Source organism: Coregonus clupeaformis, chromosome 4, assembly GCF_020615455.1.
Source record: "Coregonus clupeaformis isolate EN_2021a chromosome 4, ASM2061545v1, whole genome shotgun sequence".
In the NCBI taxonomy this organism is placed as follows: domain Eukaryota; kingdom Metazoa; phylum Chordata; class Actinopteri; order Salmoniformes; family Salmonidae; genus Coregonus; species Coregonus clupeaformis.
Genome location: NC_059195.1, coordinates 21662625 through 21687326, shown reverse-complemented (window position 1 = coordinate 21687326; position 24702 = coordinate 21662625). Strand labels below are relative to the sequence as shown.

The window sequence follows — 24702 nt, the reverse complement described above, 5'->3', positions numbered from 1 at the left end:
ACCAAAAGTCCTCCACAACAATGTGAGAGACTGATCAACAACTACAGGAAGCATTTGGTTGCAGTCATTGCAGCAAAAGGTGGCACAACCAGTTATTGAGTGTAAGGGGAATAATTACTTTTTCACACAGGGGAATTGGGTGTTGCATAACTTTGTTAATTAAAGTATCCATTTATTTATTTATTTGTAAACTCAGGTTCCCTTTATCTAATATTAGGTTTTGGTTGAAGATCTGATAACATTCAGGATCAAAAAATTGCAAAAATAGAGAAAATCAGAATACTTTTTCACTGCACTGTATATGCATCTAGCTCGCTTTGTTCACTGCTTGCTTGTTACAATACCAATTTGCTGAGGCGTGGAGCTCCTCAGTAATAGCAGAGAGCTGAATGGCAGTCAGACATGTTGCCTATCAGTCTCCAGAGCCCTCACCCACCCTCCCAGGCAATTACACCCTGCAGTGGGACTCCACTCACTGGACCATTTATCATATTACACACAGGGAGAGGATTGGTAGGTGTGTGTTGACGTTTTCTCAGACTCTGAACATTGATCCAATATGAGCAGACTGCTGTGCTGCCTCTATAATATCTATGGGCCTGGATGGAATGTATGAATTTCATCTCACCCCCATTATTACTGAAAACCATAACCTGACTACTACCAGTCTGATCTCTCCCTGGATGGAGGGAGAGGGGGATGAGGAAAAAGGGAGAGAGGTGGGAGGGGAGGAGGGGGAAGGAGAGAGGGAAAGAGAGGGGATGGAGTTAGCTGGAAGATAGGGAAGGAGAATGGAAAAAGGTGTACAGCTCGTGCCGATGGTTGAGATAATTTACATCCATTGTGAAACAGAAATGGTTTTAAAAGTACTGTACTCCTCAGGCAAAACGCATGTGAAAAAGAGATTAGAGTTTATTCCTGTGGTTTTTCCTGCAATATGTTATCTAGCATTGTCCAATATGTAGTTGGTCCAGGAATATGTTGCAAAATGTCATAACATATTCCAGGAATAACTACAGGAATCAACTTCCTTCAATCTGTCTCTTTGTTTAACTCTTTGTCTGTCTGTCTGTCTGTTTCTCTGTGGTATGCCAGTCTAGAGTAGACTATAACTATTACCCCTCCCTCCTCTCTCGCTCTCTCTCCCTCTTTCTCTGTCCCCCTCTCTCTTAAACCCCCTTCCTCATTCTCTCGCTATCCCCCTTCTCTCTCTCTCTCTGACAGTGGTATGCCAGTCCAGACTATAACCTGTTCAGTCCGTACATGGAGCACCGGAGGCTCCATCCCACCCAGCCCTTCTATGTCCTCCACCCCAAATATGTGTGGCAGCTCTGGGACGTCATCCAGGGCAACACCCAGGAGACCATCCAGCCCAACCCACCCTCCTCAGGGTTCATAGGTGAGACTGTGTATACCCACATGTGTATACACACGTACAAGCAAGCACATTGACATACACACGCACACACACACACTCACACACTTACACAAGTGTTCTATAAAGCAGGCTCTGTGGTTATAATGTTAACGTAAAAGTCCGATATGCAGCCAGTCGACCCCTCCATGTTGTGTAAGACAGTGCTTGGACTCAGCATCTGCTTGGCGTCATGTTATTGTATTATTATAAAACAGCCCTACAGGACCTATAGCAACACTCACAGGGCTATTAAAACCTAGCGTACGTCAGAATCAGAACAGTGTCATCCTTATTTACAGCTATTAGGACCCCAGGAAGAGGTGTGGGTGTGTGGGGGGTGTACGCCACAGTGGGTTTAAGAGCCACAGAAGGTTTCTACATCTCTCCCCATCCTCCCCTTCTCCAGACCACTTCCTGGGTTATGCATGCATCAAGTAGTACAGGGCTGTATGGTGTGTTGCAGTAGGATTTGGGGTGTTGTTTATGTATACGGTAGTCGTTGAGTCAGACCCCCATATGTCCAATTTGGGGAGAACGATGTCTCACAGAGATTTTATTGAAGGACTATCTTTGTCCCTAATAATGAAGTGTAGTGGTGTATTGCAGTGTGATATTACAAATTGTTTACGTAATTATAATATTATAATTAAGTACATTTCAATTGCTCAGTAGACCAGTGAAATAAAAAATCACACAAGAAACACACAGAGACACGTTGAATTCAGAGCTTTCTTTGTACAGGTTCTGATGAAGGGGGAAAGGGCAGGGGAAGAAGACTGGGAGGGGGGTGGTAGGTACCCCAAACATCACACATGAGTTCATGAGTTCAAAGCCACTTCTCCCCAAACAAAATGCTGGCAGGTCCGGCAATAGTCCCATTCTCAGTCTGAGATCCATGTAGTTCCACAATAGAAAAGTCCAAGATCAAACCTTCAGTCCGAGATCACCCACAGTCACAAGATCACCCACAGTCACCAGTGTACCAGTATCCTTCAGAGCTGTACTGCTCAGTATTTGTTCTCTTGATCAACTTTGATAGTCTTTGTAGTCTTTATCAGCTCTTTACTGGATATCCCATAGCTTATTGCACTGCAGTCAGTGGCTGTATCTCAAATCGCAGCCTATTACCCTTACTTCTTTCCAGAGCCCTATGTAGTGCACTACGTTCGGGAATAGGGTGCGATTTGAGATGCAGCCACAGACCTTCTCATCCGTCTTCACAGTCAGGACAGTACAGAGGATTGGAGTAGGGTAACCGCTGGGTGGGTGTGTGTGTGTGTGTGTGTGTGTGTGTGTGTGTGTGTGTGTGTGTTTGTGTGTGTGTGTGTGTGTGTGTGTTAGAGAGGTGGGGTCAGAGTGTGTGTGTGTGTGTGTGTGTGTGTGTGTGTGTTGGGGGATGAAATATGACAGAGATACACCGTTTTACTTGGGCAATGCGGTGTGTTTAGAGAATAATTGAGCAATGGTTTTTACACCTACACAGAGACAAGCAGACTGAGCCAGAGAGAACAGGCAGAGTGAGATCAAATGGTACACACACACTCATACACATAATTCATAACCACACACACCCTCTCTCCCTTTTGAATGCAGCACACATGCTCACTCTATTGTACAGCCCCCGTCATGCATACATACACAGAAACATACTTTCTCTTGCACACACAGCATGCACAATTTCACTCCTACATACAGGTAAACACAGCAGTCAGTAAACAAATGGAAGGGGTTGGGCTCGAGCAGACGAGAGCATGGGGCCTGGAGCCTATTGGTCGGCACGGTACAGTAGCTAGCTAGCTGAGCCATGTATCATCATCCACTAGGCCTTCCCGGCGTGCCCGCTCATGAGGGAGTGACCTCGGGCGGGTTGATGTTAGTGTGCTCGGTGGCCGGGGTGCTGCAGCCATGGTTCTGGATGCCCGTGGAGATCTGGGCGGTGCACGCCACCGTGTTGCTGTAGACGCGGCGGTTAAGCTGGATGGCGGTGGTCTTGGAAGGCATGGAGGATTGGCCGTTCTCCACGGAGCGCCGTTCATACCGGATCAGTATCAGGAAACACTTGTAGAACTGAGGGGAGGGAGGAGGAGGGAGAGATTATAGGGGAGAAACATGGCAGGGCAGATATGGAAGAATGGGGTGAGGAAGACCAAAGGAAGAGATGGAGGAAAAGGCTGTTAGTATTTACATTTACATTTACATTTTAGTCATTTAGCAGACGCTCTTATCCAGAGCGACTTACAGGAGCAATTAGGGTTAAGTGCCTTGCTCAAGGGCACATTTACGTCATTTAGCAGACGCTCTTATCCAGAGCGACTTACAAATTGGTGCATTCACCCTGCTTACTGCTTGGTGGTAGCATAAAACCTGAATGTGGAAGGTGTCTCTACAGCAAAGACAAGCGAAAACTAGCATTCATACATAGAGATCCTTTATTTATCATTTTTATACCGGTATTGTTCCATGTTACCATAGTAGCTGATGATTCTATGGGCTCTATCCTGTTATCTCTGGGTTGTATGAACAGGGTCATTCAGGAGTGCTAATATAATGTCACTTCCATTCTTGGTCAATAAAGTTTTAACACTTCAACTGCACTTATTATTTGGTGACCTTCTCGCTTGATTGTATATAACAACAACACACGCACACATGCACACTCGTGGAGAGAGATAGGTCATGGAATGGACACCCACACCTCTGTTCAGTCTCCCTTGAGAGGTTGGACAAAGGTAAACAGGAAGTGAGGTGGGAGAGAGGGAATGGCCCTTTAAGGACTTCAGTGCATCAGCAGAGTAGCGTGTTCTTGCCGTGTTTAGCGTGACCTCACAGGCCATTAAACATGCTACATACAGTAGTACATCACACCAACACGGATGCCCCCAGACCCATGTACATTATGTCAACTCAGCTGTCTCTTCCTGTATTCCTATTTCTCACTCTCACGGTTGACTGACCCACGAGAGATAACATAGTGTACATCAGGAAGGCAGAGTACCCGTACACTGTTTAGATGATCCTGTAGTTCCTATAGCAATGTATACTCTAAACTTTGATGAAGACCCTTTGTGGTTGAAACATTGCCAAATAACTGAGTGCACATTATTTTGGAGTGGCGGTAGAGTGGGAAAAGAAGCTGATACTAGCTCTGCCTCTTTAGTCCTGGCTGGCACAACACAGAGACAGAGTATAAACAGATGTTTTTGTGTGTGTGTGTGTATGTGAACAAGAATGGATTTGGAGGTGAATTTAGGGTGTTTATGTGTGAGAGAGGCACATGGTTACTCAAGGTATGCAGACTGTAGTCTCTGTATGATGTGTATTTATGTAAACAGTGTGTCATGTGTGTACTGGGTGGTTCATAATTGGTTGGTATCCAAACTCAATGTATGTTCTGTTTTACTATAGTTAAGTGAAACAATAGTGCAACAGAGCTTGGATGCCAGGCAACTTCATAATCACGTAAATCAATGTAAGGACTGCGTGTTTTGTAGAATGTATAACTTGTATGTGTGAGTGTGTGTGTATATACTAGACCAGTGGTTCTAAACTGGTGGGCCGCGACCCAAATTTTGGTCGCGGGAGGTTTTGAATGTATATATACACTGAGGGTACAAAACATTTAAGAACACCTTCCTAATATTTGGTTGCACTCTCCCTTTTTGTCCTAAGAACAGCCTTAATTCGTCGGGGCATTGCTCGACAAGGTGTTGAAAGCCTTTCACAGGGATGCTGGCCCATGTTGACTCCAATGTTTCCCACAGTTGTGTCAAGTTGGCTGGATGTCCTTTGGGTGGTGGGCCATTCTTGACACACACAGGAAACTATTGAGCGTGAAACCCAGTAGCGTTGCAGTTCTTGACACAAACCGGTGCACCTGGCACCTACTACCATACCCCGTTCATAGGCATTTAAATATTTTGTCTTGCCCATTCACCCTCTAAATGGCGCACACATACACAATCCATGTCTCAATTGTCTCAAGGCTTAAAAATCATTTTTAACCTGTCTCCTCCCCATTCATCTACACTGATTGAAGTGGATTTAACAAGTGACATCAGTAAGTGATCATAGCTTTCACCTGGATTCACCTGGTCAGTCTGTCATGGAAAGAGCAGGTGTTCATAATGTTTATACACTCAGTGTAGATCTTTTTTTTATGTAAAAAATGTGGGATGTAAAAACGTGTCTGAATTTAAACAACTAACCGGTAGAAAGTGTGTAGAAATAATAATGAACCTACATGAAAAAATTATTGGGCAACCCATTCTGCATCATATGATGCAAAATGCATCATACTGGCTGTATTTCTGTATTTTCAAAGTTGTATATCTTTAAAACTTGATTGCTGACATGCAAAACATTTTGGGACTATATCAACAACGGACAAATAAAACAAATACCTAAAGAGTTTTTGGGTGGAATTGTCCTTTAACCACAGTATTTTCAATATAGAGCTAATAGCAGCGCTATTTAGTAGATTTTGTGGTCTCAAACAAGTGAGCTTGCCAACATTCTTCATCAAGAATATGAGCAATATGGAATTATTGACAATGGAAAAGGTGGGAATGTTGTTCTCTTATCTAAATACAGTGCATTCAGAAAGTATTCAGACCCCTTCCTTTTTTCCACATTTTGTTACGTTACAGCCTTATTCTAAAATGGATTACATTTATTTTTTCCCTCATCAACCTACACACAATACCCCATAATGACAAAGCGAAAACAGGTTTTTAGACATTTTTGCAAATGTATTAAATATAAACAACAGAAATACCTTATTTACATAAGTATTCAGACCCTCTGCTATGAGACTCGAAATTGAGCTCAGGTGCATCCTCTTTCCATTCATCATCCTTGAGATGTTTCTACAACTTGATTGTTGTCCACCTGTGGTAAATTCAATTGATTGGACATGATTTGGAAAGGCACACACCTGTCTATATAAGGTCCCACAGTTGACAGTGCATATCCGAGCAAAAACCAAGCCATGAGGTCGAAGGAACTATCCGTAGAGCTCCAAGAGAGGATTGTGTCGAGGCACAGATCTGGGGAAAGGTACCAAAAAATGTCTGCAGCATTGAAGGTCCCCAAGAACACAGTGGCCTCCATCATTCTTAAATGGAAGAAGTTTGAAACCACCAAGACTCTTCCTAGAGCTAGCCGCCCGGCCAAACTGAGCAATCGGGGGAGAAGGGCCTTGGTCAACGAGGTGGCCAAGAACCCGATGGTCACTCTGACAGAGCTCCAGAGTTTCTCTCTGGAGAACCTTCCAGAAGCCCAACCATCTCTGCAGCACTCCACCAATCAGGCCTTTATGGTAGAGTGGCCAGATGGAAGCCACTCCTCAGTAAAAGGCACATGACAGCCCGCTTGGAGTTTACCAAAAGGCGCGTAAAGGACTCTCAGACCATGAGAAACAGGATTCTCTGGTCTGATGAAACCAAGATGGATCTCTTTGGCCTGAATGCCAAGCGTCACGTCTGGAGGAAACCTGGCACCATCCCTATGGTGAAGCATGGTGGTGGCAGCATCATGCTGTGGGGATGTTTTTCAGCGACAGGGACTGGGAGACTAGTCAGGATCAAGGGAAAGATTAACGGAGAAAAGTACAGAGAGATCCTTGAGGAAAACCTGCTCCAGAGTGCTCAGGTTCACCTTCCAACAGTACAACGACCCTAAGCACACAGCCAAGACAACGCAGGAGTGGCTTCGGGAAAAGTCTCTGAATGTCCTTGAGTAGCCCAGCCAGAGCCCGGACTTGAACCTGATCGAACATCTCTGGAGAGACCTGAAAATAGCTGTGCAGCGACGCTCCCCATCCAACCTGACAGAGCTTGAGAGGATCTGCAGAGAAGAATGGGAGAATATCCCCAAATACAGGTGTGCCAAGCTTGTAGCGTCATACCCAAGAAGACTCAAGGCTGTAATCGCTGTCAAAGGTGTTCAACAAAGTACTGAGTAAAGGGTCTGAATACTTATGTGAATGCATATATATGTTTTTTATTTGTAATACATTTGAAAAACATTCTAAAAACCTGTTTTCACTTTGTCATTATGGGGTATTGTGTGTAGACTGATGAGGAAAATGTAAACAATTTAATCCATTTTAGAATAGTGCTGTAACATAACAAAATGTGGAAAAAGTGAAGGGGTCTGAATACTTTCCGAATGCACTGTAATTGCTACATTTACTGTCAATATAGTATAACAAATAGTTTTCCAGATTGCATTTCAGCCCAAAAAAATTTGAATATGCGATGTGAATATTGGGTCGCAACTGCGACAACCTGGTTAAATTTGGGTCCCGAGGAAAGACCAGTTGAGAACCACTGTGCTAGACCATCTAACCCCTTTTTCTCTACCTTGTCGTTGTAATGACAGGCATCCTCCTCATGATGGCGCTGTGCGACGAGGTCCACGTTTATGAGTACATCCCCTCGCTGCGGCAGACAGACCTGTGCCACTATCACGAGCGCTACTACGACGCAGCCTGCACCCTGGGGGCGTACCACCCTCTGCTTTACGAGAAGAGCCTGGTGCAGCGCATCAACACGGGCCCAGAGCGAGACCTGAAGAGGAAGGGCCGCGTCACACTCCCTGGCTTCAGCACCGTCAACTGTGACTTCTGAACTATCAACTCATGAACTCTGACCCTTAGAAGAAGCCACATGTGGAACCACCACGACCCCACAGGACTAAGGGAAAACGGTGCAATAATAACCCTCTGGACTCTGACCTCTGGGGGAACCTGGAGGGAAACACTTAGAACAGTGGAGAACCCAAGCCATAGCCCCTCTGTGTGGGATGGGATCAAACCAGAGGGTGCAGGTCTAGTCTAACTACATTTATGTCAGGACTTTTCAACAGAACCCAGACGGAGAGAAACCCAGCCTTCCTCAGAGGATAATGGACCCAAGACGGCCTGATGTGACTGTATCTCCCGATCTCTGCCATTGCTGAGCCGGAAGAGAGGAGGAGAGCTGTATAGTGTAGCAATAGATTAGTGTTATTAGATACTTTTTTTTATAAATATCTGGTTGTGTTTTGCTGTTGTGAAACGTTGTGTTTTTCTATAGTTCTGGTTGCTCTTCTTCCTTAAAAGGACTTAAAGGACAGTCCACTGTTTTTAAATGGTGGGTGTTTTGTGTTTTTTTAATGGCTCTCATGGGGGGGTAAATTAATGTTTGAGAAAATGAGCAGTGGTCTGCACGGAATGTCTCAAACACGTCCATACCAAACACACACTTTTGAACACGTACAAACTCAGCATACACCAGCCACACACTCCCGACAACACGTAACAAAAACTTGAAGTTTAATTCAAAATGTACCTCAGTACAACTTCAATGACAATACAAGACACATGCTCATACATACAGGTACATGTATCTCAATACAGACACGCTGGGACTACACCATACACTCCTCACCTCAGTATTACCTAACCAAGATGGTACATTGTTTTTTATCACATTTTTCTGTGTTCAAATGTCCTCTTCTAGTCTTATTTTAAAGTCTTATTTCGTGGTGTTGTTTTCATCAGGGTTTAGATTGCTGTTGCTGCTGCTGCGCTTTATGCCCAATCACTCTCTGCTCTTCTCTTCTCCTCTCACAAGCTGTACCGGACCACTTGCCAACTCATGAAGAGATTGTCACACTCCCACTTAGCTCTTTAAGACTGGCTGACTGGCTGCCACTTCAAGGGCATGCACAGCTCTGTGTCTGGCGGGTAGTTAGGTACCAAACCCTGGAAAACCCTTTGGTTGCCCATTCCTGGGCCTAATCCAATACAATTACGTCATTTTAAAGATTTGTGAACACCAAAGGATGCGAGGCTAGGGGATAGGAGCTAGGCGGTAAGAAGGGGACTCACAAAGCATTCTTACAACAGCTGTAACCCTGTGCCTAGTAGCCAACCGAACACTGGGTTGCCTTTCAAAACACCCAAAGACTGATCATACTGTATGCTATCCATTTAACTGCAGTGTCATTGTTGTGTTTGTATTGCTGATTTAATCTTTTAATAGTAAAGATTTAAAGAAGGCTGCTAGTCACCTCATAGTGTTGCTCAAACCGTCCAGTGTTCTGTTAGTGTAGTGGCAGGCTGGGGTAGGAGAGGTCACTAGTCAAACTCCCTTACTTTCCAGTGTCCACCCCATGCCAAAAGGGAATTGAACATCTCTTTAAAAGCAGCTGTAACTACTACGATGATTGACCTGTCTCTTGAAATGAATGTAACCACACCACACCACACCTCCCACTGTCAAGGCCAAACCTCTCCCTAGGACAGTTCTATCTACGAGCACACTACAGATGTAGGATCTTAATTTGAGCCAGTTTGTTACAGTAGGAAGATAATCCTGTACAACAGGAAATTTGAATTTATTATGTGGATTATAGTAAATTTACTTTTTTTGTAGGGGTTGATACATTTTTCGTAAGGGAAAATCAAGTCTGAAATGTAAAAGTGAAAATTACAAACTTCAGAAGCCTTTTTAAACCTCAAATACACTACAAGTTTTAAATGTCCTGCATTTCAGGACAGTTCTCCTTCAACAGGGTGATCAAATTAAGATCCTACATCTGTACCCGGAATATGTGCCATAGTTAGTCAAGTGAATAAGGGTTTCAGTCTGCAGGGTTCAGTAGCTGGACTGCCTCTCAGGCACGTCATGCTGATTATGGTTTGTGGCATTCAGCAGAGCAGAGCATGGTCTAGTTCTAACTTAAGCCTATCGTTCCCTATGTCTTTACCTTTCTCATTTTGACTGAATCCTCCAATATTGTTCTGAAAGTACTATTTTGCCTGGGCTTGCTGCAGGCTGCCACGGTGCGCTACTGGATACCTTTTCTTATCATGGCAGGGATTTGAAGCAGTAATATCTCCAGACTCACTCTGTGTCTGGTTTTAGTGGCTTTCTTGTTTACACTGACTCTGTGCCAGACCTACCTGCAGTGTGTTTCAGATAGCTATCTCGTGTGTGTAAAGTCGAGGAGAGGGGGATCACTCATAGAGATCCTATAGAGCATCCTATATTGCTCTATATTCTATGGGATCACTATCTGGCCATGCTAGAATGGACAGCGGAGGCTCAGTTATTTCCAACCGCAAATCCGCGTACAACTACTAAGCCCCACCTTTTTCCCAAGCTGACCCTCCTATAAGACCAAACCGATCATGCACTTGTTGTCCATCAGATTTGCCATTATGGACACTATAGTCCTTTCTTTAATGGCCAGATGGTGACCATTCCCTGGGCAGGGACAACTGGGAGGGGCTGACATTGGCAGCCATAGTGACAGAATACAAAGATGATATTTGTGTATTCGTGCATTTGTTATTTTGGAAAGTGTTGCTGTGCCCTTGCTCCAGGAACAGTGCTTAACCAGGGTTGCAGAAACAAATTGATCCAGTCGTAAACATGGCAGTCAAACGCTGCTTGGAATAAACAGAGGCATCTGCTGAAGAGATTGTTGTTATATTCAGTTGATAGAGGAGTGAAGAGAGACTGAACAGGAATACCATTTAGAGTTGGAGCCGTTTTAAATATGTGATGGGAAGGCTATGTCTGTGTAAGGGGAACGCTGATGGCTCTTTGCCTTATACAGTGTGAATGTCTAGCAGATACTTGAGGTCAGCTTGATTGAGCTTCCTCTGATCAATGACATAGTGTTAACAGTGCAAACCCTGCCCAACCGGTGTGACAGACCATTAGCTTGGGGAGCCAACGTAATTATTTTAGGGTTTAGGTAAGTTTACTCAGCACGCAAGCATGGTTCCGAATAACTGTTACACCGGCACGCCAGGCAAGCAAAATATTTTGAGCCACATCTGCTATCTCATTAACACATGGCTTGAAGGAGCCAGACACACCGCTGCATCTAATGATTTCCCAAGGCCAACCTCTCACTGAGAGCTCTAACAGGGAACAGAGGGGGGCTATAATGAAACTGTCTGGAATAGTCTCGACTCGCACGACTATCATAAGTATCATCTCTGATTCATCTCCATGCATTATTATTGAAGTGTTCAAATCATTACATGTAATTGTTACGCTTGTGATTGTAACACATTGACAGTGCAAACAAATAATAAAAATAATAACTTTGTTTATATTCCGATGCACAGAGCATGCAAATCTATCCGGAGCAGGGCTAAGAGTCTTAAACTGTCCATGTATGTGTACTTGTTTATTTGGATCCCAATTAGCGTTTGCAGAAGCAGCAGCTACTCTTCCTGGGGTCCACAAAAAAACACAAAACATATGACAAGTAACAAAACACTGATAGACAAGGACAGTCACACAAATTGTAATTACAACGATATACAAACAGTACAACAAAAAAAGAATACAAACAATACAACAAAAATATTGTCTGTACTGTGCTTTACTCTGTACTTTACTGTAAGAAAAACAACAGCATTAGAGCTCCAAGACACGTAAAAAAGACCATGCTGGAGAAATATACGATTTTTCTACCTGCGCTGTGCAAATCTCTAAGTGTATATTGTGTGCGTAGGGACATTCTATCCAGCTGGAAACGAGAGCAGCTATTATTAGTTCCGTAGAAGCACTTCTTGATCAAATGCAATGCCTTTGGCAACGGCAGTTGAATCTTGATACTGTGCCATTTTGTATTTTTGCTGGTGCATGTGGGTTAGTGGGTGGTTGGAGGGGGGTGTATGTTTGTCTTATAGCAGGTATTTTTAAGGTGCTATATGTTCCCTTCAGGGGGGTGTTATAGGATAAAGATGACCAATGTCTCTTTATGGTCCATAGAGAATGATAGAGGATGCTTCTTTGTATCTATCCCATTATGGCTTCTGTGAGCACACGGGCGGTGCCATTGAGGCCATCTCCATTTTGAAGTAGTCAATTTTCTATTTCTACTACTTCTATGAGTTGGCAAACAAACCTGAAAGTGTGCAAACTGGCACCTGGAGTGTGTTGTTTGAACAGGTATAAAGCCAAGGTTAGCGATTTTACTGCCACCTGCAGTTATGGAATGTTTGCTCACGAGTATAATTAATTGGCTGTTTGATGCCTCCTGATGACCTGGATGGAATTATGTGATCTTCCTTAACCCATAGAATGTACCATCCAGTTGACTACTTAAAAATGGGATAAGTTCTCAATGGTGCTGCCCATGCTAAAATAGACTTTTGGGTACTAGAATCCTGTTATCATTCTCTATGGAATGGATGGACATGCCAGGTGCATTGTGTTCAGCACAGAAAAACAAAGAGAAAATAGTTAGTTTTTGGAGGTCACTGCTTAACTTGATCCCTCCTCTACAGTTGCTCTGTACTCTCTTCGTCTGTCACTTTTATTTTTTTAACTACGTTTTTCCTTTTGATTTGTCATTGCAGGTTTCTTTATTAAATTTGAATAGGTATTTAAGTTGACTGTTTGTATAAAATTAAATTGTTGTTAATTTATTGTTCTATTTTTACCATGTAAATAAAGGCATTTGATGTGTAAAAAAAAATCTCTCCAGAGTAATAAATCCTTAGGTCGGGATTCAATCTGTGGAGCGCTGTTGGCAATGCGCCATTTATACGTAATTTCCGATTGAGCCGACGTGCAGCGTTAACGTGAATGCAATCGGGAACATTGCCTTTCAAAGCTATATTGTTGACATCCCAACCTTAGATTACCAACAAGACACACACACACACATACACACAATACCCCCCCCCCCTCACTGACTCACCTGTTTGTTCATGAGGATGTAGATGAGAGGGTTGATGACTGTGCTGCTCTTGGCCAGGAGCGAGGGCACCACGGCGGCCACGGGGGTGATGATGCCGGGCCGGCCAAACGTCGCCATCATGGCCACCACGCCGTAGGGCATCCAGCACAATATGTAGCACACCACTGTGGTCAGCACCATGAACAGGATGTGGTACTCTCTCCGCCGGGCCGCTGTCCTACGTATCTTACCCACCTAGAGACAGGCGAGATGAAAGGAGAGAGTGAGTGAGCGGAGAGGAGAAGAGGAGAGGGGAGGAGACAGTATGTTTCATCACCCCAGGGAGAGAATATAATAGTCCTTTATCCAAACAGAAATGTACCTGTTTGCTGTATTTATATTCTCAACCCCTTTACACCACACACACACATATTCGAGAGGGAATAGTGTCTCTCTCTCTCTCTCTCTCATCCCTGCAGTGTAGGTTCATTGTTCTGCCTGAGGGCTTCTCTCCAAACCCACAGAGAGCCAGTGATAATCAGTCCATCCGTTTTGTGCCGCTAACCTCCCATTTCAGCCATGAGACGACTGATGCTCCATTCATCTCCCCCACCCTCCCTGTCAGCCCAAATAACGAAGGGGACAGCAGAGAGAGGGACAGAAAGAGATTCCATACTCCTCCCTCCATTCTAGAGGACTAAGGCACTGACCCTCTCTCTCCATCCTGTTGCGCCAACCCTTGAACTCTGTGTCTTAACCTTTTGACCTAATGCCTAAGGTATTCTGGTCGCTCAGGCAAGGTTTAATTATCACATGTATCTGTGACTTGAGTCGCATCTGCTGAATTTGGATTTCTCGTTGCCCTGACCTGGACCTTCTAGCACGCTTAAATTTAAGTGCGCTATCGGGACCACTCACTAATCGTACTTGTCTGAATTGCTGAATTACTGTGGGGATCTGAGGGGTTGGGCACTGGGGCTGTCGTCATAAGACTGTCCCAATTCGGTCGTAAAAACTTGCCTGGCTACCCATTCACATCGCTCCGGTCAAACGCCACGCGCACTAATGTTTCTTCTCCACGACGAGTCTGGATTTGCTCTCCTCCCAGACTTTGAGAATGCGAACACATTCTAACCATTCTAAATGGTCCCAGAAACCGATGGGTTGGGCCAACACGAATCATGAGTCCCATAGGGCGGCGCACAATTGGCCCAGCGTTGCCGGGGTAGGCCGTCATTGTAAATAAGAATTTGTTCTTAACTGACTTGCCTAGTTAAATAAACAATAAAATAAACACTGAAGGAGGCCAAAACGTATGCTATCCTGATGCATTAAAAATAATGAAGTAAGCTTTATGCAACATCTTTTTGGGTGCGGACCCATCACAATTTATTGCTTATCTGGATTCACATGTTTTACGCACCAACCAAACTTTTGGGAGTGTGCAATGGTCCTCTTTTGATTATATATCTGAGGGGTGAACATTTTGGAGCAGTCACTTAGCGTGAAAGAGATTTAACCACCTTCTCAAAGTAGTGGACTGAGAAAGGTCCTAAACCAAACTCATGTCGACTACACACACTGGTTGGGGCAATATTTACACACCGTAGCAGCTTCACTTGAAAATTAGTTTTGGCAGCATGAAACCCCCCAGAGATTTGTTATTGGAAGGTCCTGAACTCAAGCCAAACTGCTAATTTGATTGTAAATGTAGAAACACAAAGTAATGGCGGATAAAATGACAAGGTTGAAACCACCTTCTCCAGACTCACTGGGTGTTCTAGGGGGCTGATCTTGGAGTTAATTCACCACCCAACACAACATGTATGTGCAGATGTATGGAGTACATCTTGATTAAAACACAATAAGGGTTTAGTTAAGTTTTGATCAGAGTGCTGATATTGATCTCTACAGGGAGCCAGATTCAATTCAATTTGGAGGGCTCTCCAACTTGTTAACACACATACACACACACACACACTCACCTCTACCCCACCACACCCCCCCTACCCACACCTGTTTGACGGCCCACAGCAGCCGACAGTAGCAGTAGACCATGATGACGATGGGCAGACCCAGGCAGAAGATGAACAGACAGATGATATAGGCGTGGGACTGAGCCGTCCTCAGGGTCCATGACACAGAGCAACTGGTGCCGGCACCCTCCAAGTCGTAGCTACTCCAGCCCAGCAGGGGGGGCACCGTCCAGATTATGGAGTAGAGCCAGGAGCCCCCCACAGCCAGCAGGGGCTTGCGGTAGTCAGGACCACGCTTGTTGTACACGGTCAGGGTGCTGTAGCGGTCGTAGGACAGGACCACCAGGGAGATCAACGACACGATACCTGGGGAGAGGCAGGCATATTATTAAAATGACAACATCTAACCTTTCTGTTATTTGCATGCAATGTAGAAATGTTTCTGTCTATCATTATGTTAAATGCCTTGTTGATGATGTCATAAATGACGCTTTGGCGAGTTTACAATATGATGATGTCATGAAGACACTGGTGATGGGCATCAGCCAATTAAAATCGTGCTAGAATGCTACATTGTACAGTGGTGTAAGGTACTTAAGTAAAAATACTTTGAAGTACTACTTAAGTAGTTTTTTGGGATATCTGTACTTTACTTCACTACAGTCCTACTTTTTACTCCATACATTTTTCCTGACACCCAAAAGTACATGTTATATTTTGAATGCTTAGCAGGACTGGAAAATGGTCCAATTCACACACTTATCAAGAGAACATACCTAGTCATCCCTACTGCCTCTGATCTGGCGGACTCACTAAACACACACATGCTTCATTTGTAAATGATGTCTGAGTGTTGGAGTGTGCCCCTGGCTATCCGTAAATTTAAAAAACTTGTGTCGTCTGGTTTGCTTAATATGAGCAATTTGAAATGATTTATACTTTTACTTTTGATACTTAAGTATATTTTCGGAAAGTATTCAGACCCCTTGACTTTTTCCACATTATGTTACGTTACAGCCTTATACGAAAATTGATTTACAATCTACACACAATACCCCATACTGATAAAGCAAAAACTGGATGATATACATTTTTGCACATTTATTTTTAAAAAAATCACTGACATATGACATTTACATAAGTATACAGACCCTTTACTCAGTACTTTGTTGAAGCACCTTTGGCAGCGATTACAACCTTGAGTCTTCTTGGGTATGATGCTACAAGCTTGGCACACCTGTATTTGGGGAGTTTCTCACATTCTTCTCTGCAGATCTTCTCAAGCTGTCTCAGGTTGGATGGGGAGCATCGCTGCACAGCTGTTTTCAGGTCTCTCCAGAGATGTTCGATCGGGTTCAAGTCCGGGTTCACCTCCCTGACCAAGGTCCTTCTCCCGATTGCTCAGTTTGGCCGTGCGGCCAGCTCTAGGGAGAGTCTTGGTGGTTGCAAACTTCTTCCATTTAAGAATGATGGAGGCCACTGTGTTCTTGGGGACCTTAAATGCTGCAGCAATTTTTTGGTACCCTTCCCTAGACCTGTGCCGACACAATCCTGTCTCTGAGCTCTACGGACAATTCCTTCGACCTCATGGCTTGGTTCTTGCTCTGACATGCACTGTCAACTGTGGGACCTTATCTAGACAGGTGTGTGCCTTTCCAAATCATGTCCAGTCAATTGAATTTACCACAGGTGGACTCCAATCAAGGATGATCAATGGACACAGGATGCACCTGAGCTCAATTTTGAGTCTCATAGTAAAAGGTCTGAATACTTATGGAAATAAGGTATTTATGTTTTTATTTTTAATACATTTGAAAAAAATCTAAAGACCTGTTTTTTCTTTGTCATTATCGGGTATTGTGTGTTGAGGAAAAAAAATACATGTAATCTATTTCTGAATAATGCTGTAACGTAACAAAATGCGCTGTATATTTAAAACCAAATACTTTTAGACTTTTACTCTAGTATTTTACTTAGTGACTTTCACTTTTACTTGAGTCCTTTTCTACGAAGGACTTTCTTTTTTTGTTGTGACTTTTTCAACCACTCGCATTGTAGCTGGTCCCATCCGATAACCTGGTAGGCTACACGTTAGCCCTACACTAACCTCACCAGCTGACAGTGATTATTTCCTGTAACAAATTCCTCATCAGCCTATCAAAGATCTTAGACATTATATCCACCAACCAATGGCATTTCTTAAAATAGGTTTATCGTACACTGTAAAAATTTAAAAAAGACGAAGAACCTTATGGACTTGTCAAATAGCAGTCATGTACCATTATTGCAAGATTTGCATTTCTTCTGGGTGGCACACACTGCTAAAGAGGATGACTTAATATTGATAGTGCACTTCAACCATGGATTCGAATCCCCTCGTAGCAAGGTTTTTTGCTGAGGAAATAACTGTTCACTGCCGGTCCTTAATGCACGATTCAAAACGCATATGTGACAAAGTGAATGATGATAATAATAGTAATAATAATAATAATAATAATAATAATAATAATAAGGCATATAAAACATTGTGCATGTAAGTGTAGCCTACATAAGAAATTAATTGGTGTTTTGGTCTAAAAGTAACGTTAAACTATGCTATTATATTTGGTATGTTAGGCCTATGTAGAATACTAATTAATCATTAAGGGATCTTGCGAGGCATTGATTCAGCTTTGATCTAAACTTTATTAAATATTAAACAAGCCCCATTCTGAGAAGTGGCGAACCATGGCTCTGGTGCGCTCCGGCAGATCTACACCCCTGTATAGCAGTATCCTATGCGATGGTCTGCAAGAGGGACTCCAAGAAGCTCCTCATTAAATGGATTTGTAAGGTTTTGGCTGCTGTCACATCCAACTACGTTAACATTTGTAATTGGCTTATACAGATTTTGTTACAGGAAATAATCACATCCAGTTGGTGTTGTTAGCATAGAGCTAAATATGCCAGGTTATCTGATGGGAAAAGCTGACACGTAGCGTTCTATCACGTGCAGTTACATAAACTATTTTAATTGGTTGATACGGATTTTGAGAGGTAGAAAGAGCATGGCCCCGAAGAGTTTAAAATGTGATGATGTCATAAAGACATTCAGGTCATTTTAGAATGTGATGATGCCATAAAGACACATGGTTTAGAATCTAATTATGTCATAAAGACACTTGGGTGGTTTTAGAATGTGATTATGTCATAGAGACATGATGAGTTTAGAATGTGATGATGTCTCAGGTCGTTTTAGAATGTGATGATGTCATAAAGACACAGGTGAGATTAACCTGTGGTTACCTACAGTGGGGAAAAAAAGTATTTAGTCAGCCACCAATTGTGCAAGTTCTCCCACTTAAAAAGATGAGAGAGGCCTGTAATTTTCATCATATGTACACGTCAACTATGACAGACAAAATGAGGGAAAAAAATCCAGAAAATCACATTTGTATGATTTTTAATGAATTTATTTGCAAATTATGGTGGAAAATAAGTATTTGGTCAATAACAAAAGTTTCTCAATACTTTCTTATATACACTTTGTTGGCAATGACACAGGTCAAACGTTTTCTGTAAGTCTTCACAAGGTTTTCACACACTGTTGCTGGTATTTTGGCCCATTCCTCCATGCAGATCTCTGTCTTGTTTTGTATGCTTTGTACAAAATAATAAAATGCAGGACGACAGGATATTTATAAACGTAGCTCTTTATTAACTAGCTATAACTGGCATGTCCATGTGTCTCTGGCCATGATCATCTTTAGAATGACCTCACCACCTGGGTGGTCTTAACCAATCATAGCACAGTATGATATGACAGTATAATGCATCCAATTACAATTCAGTATGCTGACACATATGAATATTACATCCCCCTTCTTTAAAAAAAAGAAAAAATATGTAGAACAATAAAGCGTTTCTTTTGAATATATGCTCTGTAGTTTGAACTCGAGGTAAGTAACCATTTACACTGCACCAACTGCATCAACATAACAGACTCTGAAACAATGATTCAGCATACTGTTACTTTTAGAACAAATATTTCTCAGCAACTCAGCTTTTCACTGTAGCAATGACATCTCAACATATCAAACAAATACAATACCAAAGCATTTCAAGTTAACTTTCAATAACAAGTTTACAGTCTGGAAACTCTTTTAGGGCAGCGATCCGCCTACACCCTTTGACATTTCACAGGTCTAGGACAGCTCTAGGCTTGACCTCTCTTCCTGACCTTGTGTGATATGAAGCTGAGCATGCTTCTGTGTCAGTCAACAGTTCTTGTGGTGTTGCAGGTAAGTATGGTGTATGTTGTGTTGTGTCTGTGTTCATCCCGTTCTCTTTCAGGGGAACAGCTCATCTCGTCAGTGTGTTGTTCTTTTGTGTTCAGTAGGTGACGACGATTGCGGCGGTACACCGCTCCTTCTGCGGTGCGAACGTGATATGAACATTCAGTGTCAGCTGGTTGGATGACGACTGCTGGCTTCCAGTAGCCATGCTCCTGGATTCTAACTGACTCTCCGTCGTTCAGTGGTGGCAGTGGTCTGGCTGACCTGTCGTAGTATCGCTTTTGCTGTTGTTGCCTCTGTGCACGTTTTGCATGCATTTCCTTGTAGCTGACGATCTCAGGTTGCAGCTGCTGGTTGGTGCTGGGAAGGATTGAGCGAAGTCTGCGGCTCATCAACAGCTGGGCTGGTGATTTGAAGTTGTCAACTGGAGTGTTGCGGTATTCAAGGAGACTGAGGTAGGGGTCTCTCTTGTCTGCTTTTGCTTTGTCCATGAGTGATTTAGCGATCTGCACAGATTTTTCAGCAAGGCCATTACTTTGAGGGTAATGTGGGCTTGTGGTGACGTGTGTGAACTCCCATGCTTTTGTGAAGGATTCAAACTCATTTGATTTGTAACAGGGCCCATTGTCAGATATTAAAGTATCTACAATGCCATGCCTGGCAAAGGCTGCTTTCAGCTTGTGTATCACAGCTGCAGATGTGGTGCTGTGAAGCTTGTCGAGTTCGAAGTACCTGCTGTGGTAGTCCACTGATATAATGTAGTCCTCGTTGTTCCACGTGAACAGATCGGTTGCCACGACCTGCCAGGGTCGGTCTGGGATACGGTGAGGTAACATTGGCTCTTTGGTGTTCGAGGGGCGTCGTTCAAGACAGGTGGGGCATTTACCAACCATGTCCTCTATTTGTTTGCACATTCCGGGCCAAAACAAAATGTCCCGTGCTCTCTGTTTGCACTTTTCCATGCCCATGTGTCCAGCATGGATCTTTGTCAAAATCTCTTCTCTGAGACTGGTAAGAATGATGATTTTCTCTCCTTTTAAAATGATTCCGTTGATCTGTGATAGTTCGTCACGATGGTTCCAGAACTCTGAGACGCTCTGAGGGCATTTTCTCCTCTCCTCAGGCCATCCTGACTGTATGACTTTCCTCAGCTGTGTGAGTTGTGTGTCTTTTTCGGTTTCTGCTCGGATCTCCTTCAGTTTTGTGTCACTAACTGGTAAGTTGCTGTACACAGTGTGCACCTGCATGTCCATGCCTTCACTGAGGCTGCTGTCCTTGTAGGTAAGAAACTTCCTGGAGAGTGTGTCTGCGACAGGGATGTCTTTGCCTGGACGGTGAGTGATTGTGAAGTCGTATTTTTGTAGTTGAAGGATCATTCTCTGTAGCCTTGGCGGGGCTGCGGCTAACGGTTTCCTCATGATTGACTCGAGGGGCTTGTGGTCTGATTCCACAATGACTTGTCGTCCATAGACATACTGATGGAAACGCTTACATCCGAACAGAATGGCATACAGCTCCTTTTCGATTTGAGCGTAGTTGATTTCACAGTCTGTGAGAGATTTGGAAGCGTAGCCGATGGGTTTTCCTTCTTGCAGTAGCACTGCCCCTAGTCCATACTTCGACGCGTCCACCTGGAGTCTGAGCTCTTTGTTGGGGTCGTAGTAGGCAAGGATTGGTCCTGGTTCTCTCGTGATCAAGTCTTTCACTTTCTGGAAAGCGATGTCGTGTTGGTTGTCCCAGAGGAACTCACTGGACTGCTTTAGCAGCTGACGCAGGGGTGCATTAGCATTGGAGAGGCTGGGTGCGAACTTGGCTAAGTAGTTGACCATGCCAAGCACTGTTTCCAGCTCTGCGCGGTTCTTTGGTGGCTCCATTTCCTTTATGGCTGAGATCTTCTGCGGATCTGGCTTGATTCCATTCGCTGTGAGAAGATGTCCGAAGTAGCTGACCTCTGTAGCGCCGACTGTGCTCTTCTCGGGGTTGAGCCGGACTCCTCTCTCGTGGGACCTTTGCAGCATCGCGCTGAGGTTTCTGTCGTGTTCCTCTTTGGTTCGACCATAGACAAGGATGTCGTCCACAATTGCCACGACTCAGTCGAGGCCTTCGTACACCTCGTCGATCTTTCGCTGAAACTCGTCTTGGGCTGAGATAATCCCAAAAGGCAGGCGACGGAACCTGTAGCGTCCAAATGGTGTGTTGAACGTTGTGAGCTTAGATTACTCTTCTGTGAGCTTGATAGCCCAGTAGCCTGATCTGGCGTCCATGACACTGAAGTAGCGTGCGCCCGCTAGCTTGTGTGTGATGCCATCTAGCGTCGGTAAGGGGTAATGGGGGCGTTTGATAGCTTTGTTCAAGTCTCTTGGGTCGAGACATACTCTGAGCTTGCCTGTGCGTGGTTTCTCCACCACCACTAACGCGTTGACCCAATCCGTCGGTTCTGTAACCTTGGTGACGATGTCAGATTGCTCCATGTTCTCCAACTCTTTCTTCAGACGGGCGCGGAGAGCAAGTGGAATCTTTCTCGGTGGGTAGACCACAGGGGTTGCGTCTGGGTCAAGGTGAATGGTACATTCTCCTGGGAATAGTCCTATTCCTGTAAAAACATCAGCAAACTCCTCCATGACATTCTCTATCTCTACTGGTGCTGTCACTGATAAAACTAGCTTGATAAGGTCCATGTCTAAACATGCTTTAAGATCTAGCACTGCAGGTGCTCGAGTGTCAACAACGTAAAAGTCCAACATCATGTCCCTTTCCTTGTATTTGCATTTGAGAGTGCATGTGCCTTTTACTGGGAGCTGTTCACCACCATAACCAGTCAGTCTGCGCGTGGTGGGCTGTAGCTCACACTCAGATGTCAAGCTTCTGTACTTACTCAGAGAATAATGTTTACTTGTGCACCAGTGTCTAGTTTGAATTTTAGCTCTGTGCCTTGTCTTCCTATCTCAATGTCAGCAAAGGCTTGCTCTGTCTCTGATATCTGACTTTTCTGTGTCACTGAATCAATAAACAGTTCTTTGATTGACATTTCATCTTCACTCACTGTATGTACTGTTTTTCCACGGTAAACTCTGCACACTTTTGCAAAGTGATTCCATTTTCCACATTTAGTACACTGTTTGCCTTTAGCTGGGCAATTCCCCTGTTCGCCATGCACTTTGTATCCACAATATCCACATGTTTTGGGGCGTTTGGAGTCTGTGTCGCTCTGTTTTGGAGTTCTGTCTGTCTCCGTTCTGAAACATGCTTTCTGAGCACCTGAGTTGTGCTTTGATGTCTGCCTGACTGTGTGCACTGCTTGTTCACGTGATGCGCTCGTGCTGCCGCCTGAAATGGTTTTCATCTGAACCTGTGCTAGCTCGTGAGATCTGGCTATGTCGATAGCTTTGTCCAGCGTTAACTCTGGTCCAACATTCAAAAGTTTCTCTCTCACTCGCGGTGAGTGTATTCCAAATACAATACGGTCCCTGACCATCTCATCCTTGTTTGCATAATCACAGTCTTTCACAAGCAGACGCAGCTCAGTGACAAACTGTTCAAACGATTCGCTAGCGCCTTGTACTTTCTCATGGAATTTGTACCTAGCGAAAATTGTATTGGTCTTTGGCACAACATATGCTTCAAAACGATCGTAGTATGTTTTCAGTACCTTTGATTCAGCCTCGGTAAGTGTCCATGTGTTGTAAATGTCTCTCCCTTTTTCACCGATCCAGAGGAGCAGGTAGCTGCACTTTTCCTCTTCTCCTCTTTCTTTCAGAGGACCCGTGAACATCACGTCCACATGCTGTTTGAACTTACGCCATGCATCGGGTAGATTTGTAGATCCCAATCCATTCGAGGTGAAGGAACTCCAGCAAAATCCATCTTTTAGTCCTTTTACTCTGACACCATGTCTTGTTTTGTATGCTTTGTACAAAATAATAAAATGCAGGACGACAGGATATTTATAAACGTAGCTCTTTATTAACTAGCTATAACTGGCATGTCCATGTGTCTCTGGCCATGATCATCTTTAGAATGACCTCACCACCTGGGTGGTCTTCACCAATCATAGCACGGTATGATATGACAGTATAATGCATCCAATTACAATTCAGTATGCTGACACATATGAATATTACAATCTCCTCTAGAGCAGTGATGTTTTGGGGCTGTCGCTGGGCAACACGGACTTTCAACTCCCTCCAAATATTTTCTATGGGGTTGAGATCTGGAGACTGGCTAGGCCACTCCAGGACCTTGAAATGCTTCTTACGAAGCCACTCCTTCGTTGCCCGGGCGGTGTGTTTGGGATCATTGTCATGCTGAAAGACCCAGCCACGTTTCATCTTCAATGCCCTTGCTGATGGAAGGAGGTTTTCACTCAATCTCACGATACATGGCTCCATTCATTCTTTCCTTTACACGGATCAGTCGTCCTGGTCCCTTTGCAGAAAAACAGCCCCAAAGCATGATGTTTCCACCCCCATGCTTCACAATAGGTATGGTGTTCTTTGGATGCAACTCAGCATTCTTTGTCCTCCAAACACGACGAGTTGAGTTTTTACTAAAAAGTTATATTTTGGTTTCATCTGACCATATGACATTCTCCCAATCCTCTTCTGGATCATCCAAATGCACTCTAGCAAACTTCAGACGGGCCTGGACATGTACTGGCTTAAGCAGGGGGACACGTCTGGCACTGCAGGATTTGAGTCCCTGGCGGCGTAGTGTGTTACTGATGGTAGGCTTTGTTACTTTGGTCCCAGCTCTCTGCAGGTCATTCACTAGGTCCCCCCGTGTGGTTCTGGGATTTTTGCTCACCGTTCTTGTGATCATTTTGACCCCACGGGGTGAGATCTTGCGTGGAGCCCCAGATCGAGGGAGATTATCAGTGGTCTTGTATGTCTTCCATTTCCTAATAATTGCTCCCACAGTTGATTTCTTCAAACCAAGCTGCTTACCTATTGCAGATTCAGTCTTCCCAGCCTGGTGCAGGTCTACAATTTTGTTTCTGGTGTCCTTTGACAGCTCTTTGGTCTTGGCCATAGTGGAGTTTGGAGTGTGACTGTTTGAGGTTGTGGACAGGTGTCTTTTATACTGATAACAAGTTCAAACTGATGCCATTAATACAGGTAATGAGTGGAGGACAGATGAGCCTCTTAAAGAAGAAGTTACAGGTCTGTGAGAGCCAGACATCTTGCTTGTTTGTAGGTGACCAAATACTTATTTTCCACCATAATTTGCAAATAAATTAATAAAAAATCCTACAATGTGATTTTCTGGATTTTTTTTTCTCAATTTGTCTGTCATAGTTGACGTGTACCTATGACGAAAATTACAGGCCTCTCTCATCTTTTTA

At 43.9% G+C, this 24702-nt stretch overlaps 2 protein-coding genes across 3 annotated transcripts in view; one reads left to right on the top strand and one right to left on the bottom strand.

Moving 5' to 3' along the window:
- Positions 1 to 8752, top strand: part of LOC121554222 (beta-galactoside alpha-2,6-sialyltransferase 2-like) — a 55600-nt gene extending 46848 nt beyond the window's left edge. For both annotated transcript variants that reach the window (XM_041867709.2, XM_041867703.2), the window contains exons 6-7: positions 1225 to 1399; positions 7799 to 8752. In XM_041867709.2, coding sequence (XP_041723643.1) covers positions 1225 to 1399; positions 7799 to 8046 — 423 coding nt within the window. In that variant the 3' untranslated portion in view covers positions 8047 to 8752. The remainder of the gene's footprint in view (positions 1 to 1224; positions 1400 to 7798) is intronic.
- Positions 2770 to 24702, bottom strand: part of LOC121554240 (parapinopsin-like) — a 62646-nt gene continuing 40713 nt past the window's right edge. The window contains exons 2-4 of the mRNA XM_041867716.2: positions 15128 to 15453; positions 13133 to 13366; positions 2770 to 3484 (exon numbers count right to left, since the gene is read on the bottom strand). Coding sequence (XP_041723650.1) covers positions 3260 to 3484; positions 13133 to 13366; positions 15128 to 15453 — 785 coding nt within the window. The 3' untranslated portion in view covers positions 2770 to 3259. The remainder of the gene's footprint in view (positions 3485 to 13132; positions 13367 to 15127; positions 15454 to 24702) is intronic.